The 11,672-nt window shown below is 45.2% G+C and overlaps 1 protein-coding gene across 2 annotated transcripts in view; it reads left to right on the top strand.

Moving 5' to 3' along the window:
- Snx9 (sorting nexin 9) overlaps positions 1-11,672 on the top strand; it is an 85,992-nt gene that overhangs the window by 28,569 nt on the left and 45,751 nt on the right. Inside the window, exons 1-3 of one of the 2 annotated variants that reach the window (XM_013352356.2) lie at positions 8,866-8,915; positions 9,011-9,097; positions 10,698-10,772. In XM_013352356.2, the coding sequence (XP_013207810.1) occupies positions 9,020-9,097; positions 10,698-10,772 (153 nt within the window). In that variant the 5' untranslated portion in view covers positions 8,866-8,915; positions 9,011-9,019. Of the gene's footprint in view, positions 1-8,865; positions 8,916-9,010; positions 9,098-10,697; positions 10,773-11,672 lie in introns of those variants that run through there. The other variant, XM_026787459.1, reaches the window with a different exon arrangement.

The following is an 11,672-nucleotide window of genomic DNA, read 5'->3' as shown; positions in this document are numbered from 1 at the left end:
CTTCTCACTTTTTTCAAGGAGTTTGATTCTTTCAAAGCTTATTTGTAAGTGTTGTTGGGAGGGTAGCTAAGTAGCTTTGCTTATTTAGACCTCCCTGGGCTCCGGGGATATGTAGTCTGAGAGCTTTGTGTTGTGTTCTGTGTCTCTCTGACTAGCTAGAACTGTGGTGTCTCTTGGCTCTATCCTATGTCTGATATGTGATGTTGGGATGTTTCCAGATGTCCTTGTATTTGAAGAAGGGTTTTGTCTAGGCGTATAGCTTAATGTTGTCAGCACAGTCATAGAGACAGGTTTCTGTGGCTTCCCATCCTGCGGTGGTTATAATCTCCGTTCTTTCCCGCTCAGCAGAACGGTGCTTCAGTTTGGGGCTTTCCGCTCAGATAGATTCCTTTCCTGGCTACTGGACCAGAATGTAAATTTCCCGGGCAGCTGCACTGGGCTCCCTCCCACTGTCTCCCTTCCCCCATGCTTCCAGCCCAGCAGCCTCGTTTTGGTTTTCCTCATTTCGTTTGATTCTATTTGATGGTTCCCCTGCAGGCACAGCTGAGTCTGGTTGTGTTGGAGCAGTCGTATTGAAGCACAAGCCACGCACAAGCCAGGTTCACGGGCTGCATGTACTTGGGACTGTATCCCCAGCTCTCCAGGTACTAAAGACTGCTGTAACCTAGGTTACCTCTGCTCCTTTCCCGTGACACAAGCAGGCCGTCAGAGCTTGTCCCATGGTTTGAGGACTTAGTTTGGGGGAATTTCAACCTCTGTAAGGAGCTTGAAGCTCTAGATACACAAACTATTTTGATAGATTTCTTTTTTTTTTCTTTTTTTTGCTTTTCGAGACAGGGTTTCTCTGTAGCTTTGGAGCCTGTCCTGGAACTCCCTTGGTAGACCAGGCTGGCCTCGAACTCACAGAGATCCACCTGCCTCTGCCTCCCAAGTGCTGGGATTTACAGGCGTGCGCCACCACCGCCCGGCTAGATTTCTTTTTCTTTTTTTTTTTTTTTTTGGTTTTTCGAGACAGGGTTTCTCTGTGGCTTTGGAGCCTGTCCTGGCACTAGCTCTGTAAGACCAGGCTGGTCTCGAACTCACAGAGATCCGCCTGCCTCTGCCTCCCAAGTGCTGGGATTAAAGGCGTGCGCCACCACCGCCCGGCTAGATTTCTTTTTTTGAGTGCAATTTTTAAGAAGCTTTTTTGAGATTAGACTTTTTTTCTTTAAATGGAATTGTTGTAGTTCTGAGAAGTCAGTGTAGGAAAAGGCTGATGGTACTGCCAGTGGGCATTAGCAGAAGACTAGAGGCTAATAGCTGAAGGCTTCTGTGCATGGCTTAATATAAAGATGTATCTGCACCTAAATGGGAAAGTGGAAGCTTATACTGAACTTGTATCAAGAGAGTTGGATGAGCATGTTTGAAATATTTAACATGGCCCCTGATCACCGATTGTTTGCGGCCTTAAAGTGCTACAAATGAAGTCTATCTTTGTTTCTCAAATCATGATTTGTTTCACTCTGCACATGTGGGACAAATCCACTTATAGTTTCTCCACCAACAGTCCTCTGGGGGGTTTGAAGTGGAGTCTGCTGACAGACATGTGGAGCCTGCGCACCCCGTCTGTACAAGTGTGTTGTGGTCTGTTGGCTCTGTTTGAGTTTGGAGTTTCGTCTTTGACGCTGCTTGAACATTTCCGTAAGTAGATGCATGCTTGCTTGCTTATTTTTATGGGGAAACTGATGGTGTTGTGGTAAGGTATTTTTAAAATTGGTCTTCTTTCCAAAGTTTCATGGTTCTCATTCATTTTTAATGTGTTTTACTGTGTGTGTGTGTGTGTGTGTGTGTGTGTGTGTGTGTGTGTGTGTGTGTGTAAGAGAGGGAGAAAGGACAACCTAAAGCAATTTACATTGCTTGCTTGCTCCGTGTGGGTCTAAGTTGAGCTAGGTGGAGAGCAGGTATCTTTCTTGGCGAAGCCATCTCTCCAGCCTGCTCCCGTACGTTAGATAATGAAATGTTATGGGGTGTTCACCAGAGAAAATGGCCTGGACATGGGTTTAAGCCAGTAGAAAGTATTCGCTGAGCTGTGACTACACTGGGTGTTCATGATCCCCCGGTAGCCCTGAGCCTTTCTCAGGGTTCTGGGCTGACATGCTTCAGTTAACAAGAACAGTTATCCAAAAGCAGATCTATAGAAGCTAAAAGGCAAGGTTAGTATATTCTGAGACTTTCCCAGAACTATATGAACTTTGTTTCATTTTTGGCAGGTGGTGCTGTCTGTATACTGGGTTTTCCAGACTGAATGGTGCTTCTATCATGGAGTCAGTTGTACTGAGGTCTGAGGCCTGTTGTGTTAGTTCCCAGAGGACATGTCTCACCATCCCTACCTATATGCACATAGTGCACACGCACAGATCTCAGTGAATCCTTCACTGCGTACAGACAGTTTGTATTCTTTTCCACTGGAAGGTTGCCATATGCAAACTTTGATTTTTCTATTGCTGAAATTATATGTTCCTCTCATATCATGCCTTCATCTTGTTGATTTCTCCCTCTTGTTTTTATTCATCCCAAGTTCTGTGTTGGTGGTAGTGATGCTTCACTGTGTCCTGCCTTGTTTTCTCTTCCAATAGATCCGTCACATCTTTCAAATATGGAAAGGATGAGGTTGCCTTATCTTGATGTTTTACACACACACACACACACACACACACACACACACACACTCACTCACACTTGTATTTGGTTCTTGTCAGAACAACAAGGAGATGCAGTGAGCCTGCATCACTTCACACTTGAGTATATGTGACTACTGGTTTCTCCTTTAACAGAAGTAGGCCTGCACTCCCAGAATCCTTCACTGCACTACTGTGTGGTTTGGATCCGGGATAACTTATCTCAGCTTCCTTAAGGAGTTTGACCTCACAGCCATCAGACGCAGTCATAGGGCCTCTCCCTACTGTTCTAATGCTGACTGGGCACAGGCTCTGCTGGCCACATAGCACGCTTGGGTGGATCTGGCAGCCACACAGTTGGATGGAGGTCTGGTTTCCTTGAGATTCAGCAAAGACGCAGACCCCAGAAACACCCTTCCTGGGTGTCAGTAGCCATAGAGTTTGCTTTGCCTGGAACCCCAAGACTAATTCCAGAACCCATAGCGGTCAGGAAAGAAAAAGTAATTGTATATGTTGTGGTTTTACAAATCAAAGGTCAGAACAGCCAGCATGTACTGGCCTGCTAAGCCACTCACTTTCCTCTGTGCTTTAATTTTATTACTTCATTCAAGTCACAAGGTACAGGCTGCTCCTTATCTTATTCCTGAGGAATCTGAGGGCCAGGTTAAACAAATGGGCCAAGTTTTCAAGGCTAGTGAGTTGATAGAGTAGGGATTTGAACTCACTGCCTTGCTAAAAGGCAGCTCCTAATCACTAGACTGTTCTATACTTCTTATATCTGGGGTTGGGGATTTGGGAGTTTGCTTTTCAGCTTTTGTCAGTCTTTTTTCTTCTTTTCTCTCTCTTTGAAATAAACACAGGCTTTTACAGTCAGGAAAAATAATGCAGCATTTTAGTTTGGAACTAGAAGTGAAGTTGTGTTCTTAGCAACCCTGGGGGTTGAAAGGTGATAAACAATCTTAGAGGTGCAGATATGGACACCCTAAGATTAGGAAACCGGTGAGCTCCTGTTGTACATAAAGCCCTAGTCAATCCTTAGCACCAAATTTATAGGTGAAATAGAAAACATCTGAATCAAAAATTCTTGGTCAGCCTTGGCTTCACAGAGGTTGAGCCAGCCTGGACTGCAGGAGCTGAGAGTGGTGGAGTGGGAGAAGGATGGGATTGCCGATTCTGTCCTTTGAGTAGCTGTGGGTGGGTGTTGGGAACCTGGGCAAGTGTGTCTCAGATGCTTTCAAGGCTAGCTTCAAACTGTCAGAGGTGGGCTGGAGCTCAGTTGGGAGAGGGCTTATCTAGCAAGCATGGAACCCAGGGTTTGGTCCTGTCTACCACACCTGTTATCCCTACCCTCAAGAGATGGGACAGAAGTATTAGAAATTTAGAGTCATCCTCAACCATACAGAGTGCAAGGCCAGCCTAGGCTCATGAGACCCTGTCTCAAAACCAAAAACCCCACCTATCAGCTTCTGTGCCCTTTGGCCAGGAAGGAGGGTTGGTTTTAAACTTTTGTACAGCTTCAGTAGATTACCGTTGTTGTGCGAATGTACAGGAGTTACATGTACTGTGTCTGCGTACAAAGAATTTAATGTATTAAAGATGAGAGCCGCTGCACCAGTGTAACCACATGGCAGTCTGTTCTCTGCATTCTCACGAAACATGTATTTTCATTGTGATTTTAAATATCCTAGACAGAGCTGCAGGCAGTACTTTACATTTCTGATCTCACCTTTAGTGTTTCTTTAAAAAAAACTTTATTCTTTGATAATATCATACAAACAGACAGACAGACATAAATTCACCCTGCTCTCTATTTCAAGTCCTCTTGCTTCCACCATGTTGCTATCCCAATTTCATCTCCCCCTCTTCTTCCTTTTTTCTTCTTCATCTTGTCTTCTCCTCCTCCTTCCTCCTCTTCCTGCCTCCTCTTCCTCCTCCTTTTATATAAACCAAGTGCAGTTACTACCATCCATATATGCTTGGGTGAGGGCATGTCTTGGCACATGGTCGACCTAATCAGGACCACACCCCTTAAGAAAACTGACTTTCCCTTCCCTCGGAGGTATCAGTTATTAACAGATCCCGCATCCCTGCTGCACAGTTGACTGCTTCAGCTGTAGGCAGCCTTAGCTGGCTGGTGTGAGCTGATGGACGCAATGGCCGCTTCGTGTCCAGGGACACTGTTCTGCCTTAGTCGTCCCTGTCTTTGTCTATAATAGTCTTCCTGTCCCTCTTCGGTGATGTTCTCTGAGCCTTGAGGGAAGAGGAGTGTGCAGCCTGTCGGTTGCACTGATCTATGGATATAAAGACATGTGGATATACATGGTTATATGTATTTAGAAGGCAACTTGATACTGTGTCCATTAAGCAAAAGAATGGTAGTAGGTTCACTCTCCAGGGCCACTGAGTTCCCCAGCCATGAGTTCTTGGCTAAATTTATCCTATCAGTCATGAGTTTTCTCCTATGGAGTGGGCCTTAAATCTAATTAGTCAAAAAGAGTTTAAGGTGGTGCTTTTCCAGTTGCTAAAGAAAAAGCTCCGTGCTAAGTATGGGACACCCAGAGACCCCTCCCTCCCCAAACAGTACAAGTATTGATGTTGATCTTGCTTGCCCACTTGGACACCACATATTTTGGTCACAAGGCTTGGAGAGATCAACCTGGTTCTGACCTGGAAGCCACCTCTTGTTGGCTTGCATTCAGAGTACCAAAAGGTGCTGTCCAGGCTGCTGGGGGGAGAAGAGATGTCAGCAGTGGACTCCGAGCTACAGTAACAGCTGGCCTGTCAAGATATGCCCATTGGATCATAGTGACATGAATGTCACAGGTGTAACCAAGTACTTTCTAATATTTCTTAGGAGATTTTTTTTTTAACTAGGCAGTTTCTTAAGGTCATTCTTCTATATTTTCTCTTTTGTTGTTAAGTAATGCTTCCCGTTAATTTAGAGTTCTTAAATCAGTGATTTATCTACACGTTAAAATTAAAACAAAAAAGTATATATACTGAGAAACCTCTGTTCTTACCCACTCTCTTTCCTTTTCTGGCTTTCTTGGTAATCAATTTAAAATTCACCTCTTATTGTCGAATGGTTTGTTACAGAAATACTGGCAAATATAATTATTATCCTATCTATAAAAAGATAACACACTGTATGCCCTAGCCTGCAGTTTGCTTTCCTTGATTGACTGTGTTATGTCTACTTATGGAGGTGTTTTCATTCCTGTATTGCCACATCGTGCACTGTGATGTTGGTAGCTGTCTTAGTCACTGTTCAATTGCTGCAAAGAGACACCATGGCCAAACTTATAGAAAGCATTTAATTGGAGACTTGCTTCCAGTTTCAGAGAGTTAGTCCATTTAGCATCATGGTGGGTGGAATGGCAACTGGTAGTTAGGTGAGCACGGTGCTGGAGCAGTCACTGAGCACCTTTATCTGATTCACAGGCAGGAGCAGAGTGAGATAGGGAGCCTGGGCCTGCCATAGCCTTTTGAAACCTCAAAGATCATCCCCGGTGACACGCCTATGTTATGAGGCCCGGTAAATTGTTTGAGGTGTAATAATCTTTATTGTCCAGCAGGTGCCATGGTTGCAGAGTCTAGCTTTTGAAGCACGCTTTAAGTCAAAGTTCCAGACTGTCTTAGAACCCACTCTGTATCCCAGGTGGCACTCTGAATACTTGGTCCTGCGGAGGGAGGGACATTGGGTGCTCACATGGCAGAACAGCTGGGAGAGTGAACCCCATCTCACAGGCCTGTTTTATGGCATTAGATTCTGATAGCTAACAGATACATCCTTCCTAGGGCTGCCTCCCAGCACTAGGGACCTGGGGACTAAGAGATATCCACTAATGTCTAGTCTGACGGACTCTCCATCTCAGTGTTCACTTGTCTTACACTCTGGCTCACCAGATTACACCTAGTGAACAAGGGACCTCTGGGTTCTGTTCTGGGCACTAACTGGAAGTAGCTGAACTGGAAAGATGCAGCAGGCTGCGCTCCAGTGCGGAGCTGAGCCAGCACTCTGGGCTCCCTCCAGAGGAAGCTCACTTCCTTCCGCGGTGCCTTTGCGTTTATCGTCTCCTGCCCTTCAGAGCATCGAGGTTGATGCGACGTGTTTTCAGAAACCGTCCCACAACATGACAAGCAGAACTCTATCTCCTGTGCAGCTGTGTGCGGAGAACACCTCCACGTGGTCCCTTTGTCCTTTGTTCTGACCTGAGTAGACGGGCAGGGTTTGTCCCCTGCTGGGCTTGGCCTTTCCGTGCTCCCAGGGGACAACTGATGGGCTTTCTTGACTGACGAACTACACTGCCATTTGCTTCTTTCCAGTATTTTTTAGGAAAAATTTCAAGTGTGGGGGAAAAGTTGAAACAATTTTCCATTGAAAATCACAAAGCACCATAATAATATTCTGTAACATTTTTAAATACCCAGTTTATGGCATGTTCACCCGGTAGTCTATCTTATTTTTTTATTGATTTTTTTTTAAATGAGCTCTACATTTTCCTCTGCTCCCCTCCCTGCCTCTCCCCTCCCCTTCAACCCTCCCCCGAGGTCCCTATGCTCCCAATTTACTCAGGAGATCTTGTTATCTTTTTTTTTTTTAATTTCAAGATAGTGGGGTCCCCTATCTCGTATTACTACTTGTGACTTGTTCATCTCTGTTAACAGTTCTGATTGAAGTGGATAGGAAAGGGAGACAGTGGGCAGTGAAAGGCTGGTTCTTGCTGTGTTTGGTGAAGACAGGTGAAGTGAACGCAACCACACTGTCCTGTTTCACTAGCCGTATCGGAAACCTGAGTTTCCTTTTCATTATAGCCAGGCACTTCTAAAGCAAACGCTGTGTCCTAGGCACACCTGACCCCAGTTTTTAGATGGTCTTCTGGAGGGAGAAATCCATGAGACACGTAGAGCTGGAAACTGGTCAGAATCTGGGCATGGTGCTGAAGTGGGAAGACTGCCTCCATTGAGTGCTGGGCATCCTGGGCTACAGGGAGAGCCCCTGTCCTAAGCAGCAGCAAAGATGCTGCAGTAAGGACGTAAGTTCTTTACGGAGTACTTTCCTAACACGCTCAGTTAGCAGCAGACACACTTTTTACAGTCTTAGTTCTCTCTGGTGAAGCATGCCTGACCGTGCCTCAAGGAACACAACAATCTGTCATTGCTGTCTCAGGGCTCTACCTGAACAAGCTGAAAGACCAGCCTTCCTCACACCACAGAACAACTAACTCCCTTTAGTCCATTTTCCCATTCATTCATTCATTCATTCATTCATGTATGTGCCTGTGTGAGGGGTGTGCTCTTGTGTGTGCGTGTCTGCACTCTTGGACATGTGTGTGCCAGTGTGCATGCCTATGTATGCAGGTAGAGATCTAGACTGACATCAGAAGTCTTCCTCAGTTGCTTTCACCTCATTTATTTGTTATTTTTTTTTTTTTTTTTTTTTTTTTTTTTTTTTTTTTTGGTTTTTCGAGACAGGGTTTCTCTGTGGTTTTGGAGCCTGTCCTGGAACTAGCTCTTGTAGACCAGGCTGGTCTCGAACTCACAGAGATCCGCCTGCCTCTGCCTCCCGAGTGCTGGGATCACCTCATTTATTCAGGCGGGGTCTCAGCTGAGCCCAGAGCCTGCTGGTTGGAATAGTCAAGCTACTTGATTTGCTCCAAGATCCCACCGCCCCCCCCCCACCGTCTATGCCATCCAAGGGCTAGAATTAAAAGCGGTCAGAATTGTCAAGCATTTATGTATGTGAGTGCTGGAGATCCGAACGCAGATCCTCATGCTTGTGAGACAAGTGAGTTACCTGCGTTGAACGTTTGGCCATCGAGGCTATTGAGGTCACCTGGCTAGCACACACAGCCCTGTGTAGCTCTTGGGCTGATGGAAGGTATGGGAGAGAGCAGGGTCTGCTGTGTGAGGCTCAGATGGCCAAGTTAAATTGCTGGAGACTCCACTCCATGTGATCAGTCACCCCGGGGCCAGCTCCTGGCCTGCTGAGTTTCTGTTAGGTGTGAACCTGGTATGGCATGCCTGTGCGCAGCACCCGCATTCCCGAGTGGACCCGTTATAAACACCTATGTCTACTTAAGACTAGCCAACAAAAAGCGTCCCTTTTCTTTCTTAGTGAAACGTGTATGCTTGGAGCTGTATATTAGGGCTAACTTCCAAGTGTGGTGTGTGCGGGGGCTCTGGCCATCGGGGTTCCTGAGGAGACAAGCGTCCTGGACTGTTCCTTTCTTCCCGATCAGCCACAGCCTTTGTCAGGTTCACACCTTTGTGTTTGTGAACAAGCTAAAGGTTGTCTGGGTTGGTGTTTGCTGTACATTTGTAATGTCTGCTTTCCTGTCCGCCCCCTGCAGGCTCGGGTTATGTATGACTTTGCTGCTGAACCTGGAAACAATGAGCTGACAGTCAGCGAAGGGGAAATCATCACAGTTACAAACCCGGTAAGAGCCCAGTGCTTACAGCACTATGGATTCATCAGCTCACACCAGTGTTGTAGCTGTTGCTTCTGAAATACTGGTGGCACTGTAAGAAGCTGTAAGGTGCACACCGGGAGAAGTCAGTCCCTAAAGATGGCTGAGTACGTGACTGAATTCATGCTTTTTTTCCCTAACATTTGTAACCTATCAAGCCCCTTGTCATGGTTCTGCAGTCAGTTCCCATGCTTTGTCCTTACACCCGACGCTGTGTATCTTTAATAGACTTCAGGGGCTATGGTGCTGACCTTCCTAAACCGCTTAGTTTACTGAGTGCTCTCACTGTCCCAAGCCTGATCCTGCAATTGGATTCCCAGACATCGCTGTGTGGCACATAGCTTCACGTGGTCACACACTGTCTTTGAACTTGTGTGCACACACAGACATATGCACATATGCACCTTCCCATGAGTATCTGTTGTGCAGGCTCTCCTGGTGGAGAGTTGCCATGTTCCCTTTTAGAGACCACACTCTTTATAGTCTGTTGAGTTTCTTTTGTGATTTTTGTTACCAGGATTCTCAGAAGTAAACTTAATTCCATTTTTAAATAATTGTAGGCCAAGATCTGTTGTCTCTGTGTGATAGTCACCTCACTATGTTTAATTCTTTGTTGGTTTTTTTGCTTTGTTTTGTTTTTTAAGACAGAGTTTCTCTGTTTATTTTTGACTGTCTTGGAACTCCCTCTGTAAACTAGGCTGGCCTTGAACTGACTTAAAATTTTACTTTTAACCTGAAAATCTCCTAGGATATTAATGCCATTAAACAATATTGACTACATTGGCAGACCTTGTATGACAAATTAGCGTAAAAAATTCACATTTTCTATGCCCATCTTTTTATTTTATGTCACATTTCCTAGTTTTATTCTCTGGGTTACCTTGAAAATATATTAAAGAATGGGAAGATATGTTTGTTGGTAAAATACTAGGCTTATAAGCTTGGGGACCTGGGTTCAATCCCAGAAGCCACATGAAAAGCCCCTTGTTGCCCAGCAAGGGGGTGGGTAGAGTCAAGTGGGTTCTTGGACCTGTGTGACTAGCCAGCCTGCTCTATTTGGTGAGCCTTAGGCCAGAGAGATGACTCAGTAGATATGGGTGCTTGCCGCCCAGCTCAGGGACATGAGTTGATGACTCCAGCACTCACGTGGTAGAAGAGAGACCCTACTCCTGAAAGTTGTCTTTTAATCTGCACACAAGTGTGGCACGTGAGCACATGTACAAACAGGAAGTAAATACATACACACACATATGTTTTTTAAAGACAGTAGACAGTGCCCAGGGAATAACACCCTAGGTTGACCTCTGATCCCACCTGTGTTTATATGCACACACGCGTGCACACAGGAAGTATTTAATCACTTCTTGAGACTCTTTTTGTCTTGTTAGATTGCACTATTTTCTACAATAAACAAGATTTAAGAATATATGATTTTGAACAGTATTAACTCTGTAGTCATAAAATGTTTCTTATTATTTTTCATGTAAAAATTATATATTATACCAATTCTCAGCACAAATTTTGAACAGGAAATCCTAACTTCAACTTTTACCTTTATCTTTTCTGTTAGAATGTTGGTGGTGGATGGCTGGAAGGAAGAAACAACAAAGGAGAACAAGGGCTTGTTCCTACAGACTATGTGGAGGTAAGAACGTAGGAGAACAGGGCTTGTTCCTATGGACTATGTGGAGGTAAGAACGTAGGAGAACAGGGCTTGTTCCTACAGACTATGTAGAGGTAAGAACATAGGAGAACAGGGCTTGTTCCTATGGACTATGTGGAGGTAAGAACATAGGAGAACAGGGCTTGTTCCTACAGACTATGTAGAGTTAAGAACGTACTGCCATTGAGTAACTAAAGCTGATCTTTGTTCGGCATCTTTTTACCAGTTGGGTTAAAAGGCTGTCAGGAAGATAGCAACCATTTTAAAAGTAAAATTTCCTTGGAAAAGTAATAAGTAGTAATTAAATAAAACACAGAACATACATTGAAGTAGAAAAAGGGAAAGGATTTCCTATGGGCCTAAGCTACGAGGATGTTTAGGTTAGCTTCCTTCCCAGAGTAGCAACTTTTAGTTTTTCTGAATAAAAACCCCCATTTTTCTTTTGCTGATGTATAGTACCTGCTGCCCAGAGCTCTATGGTAGGTTAACTGACAGAGTGGAGTCTTTAAAGGGTAGGCGTCACACTTCCTTCAGCTATTTCCATAGACACAAGGGTGTCTCTGCTGCAGCAAAGGATAGCACCCCCATATCCTTAGGTGATCCTGCAGAGACAAAGCCACTGGGTAGCCATGCCACCTTCTGGGTCAGCTACCTGGCACCCTGCTAGCTGCCTGTAGGTCTCAAAACTGAGCATTTGCCAGTCATCTTGAGTGACAGGAACTGAGGTTTCCTGCTGCACCTGTAACTAAAATTGGAGCTGGATCAAGAGCTGTGAGTCTTTGGTTCACTCAGTGTAGAAGGGGGCTGTGTGAACAGTGCTGCCCTGGACCTGACAGCCCAGTGGGGGGGCTCTGCTGCCCTGGACCTGACAGCCCAGTGGGG

This window comes from Microtus ochrogaster, linkage group LG9 (genome assembly GCF_000317375.1).
Source record: "Microtus ochrogaster isolate Prairie Vole_2 linkage group LG9, MicOch1.0, whole genome shotgun sequence".
Taxonomy (NCBI): Eukaryota; Metazoa; Chordata; class Mammalia; order Rodentia; family Cricetidae; genus Microtus; species Microtus ochrogaster.
This window is presented reverse-complemented; position numbering and strand designations above follow the sequence as displayed.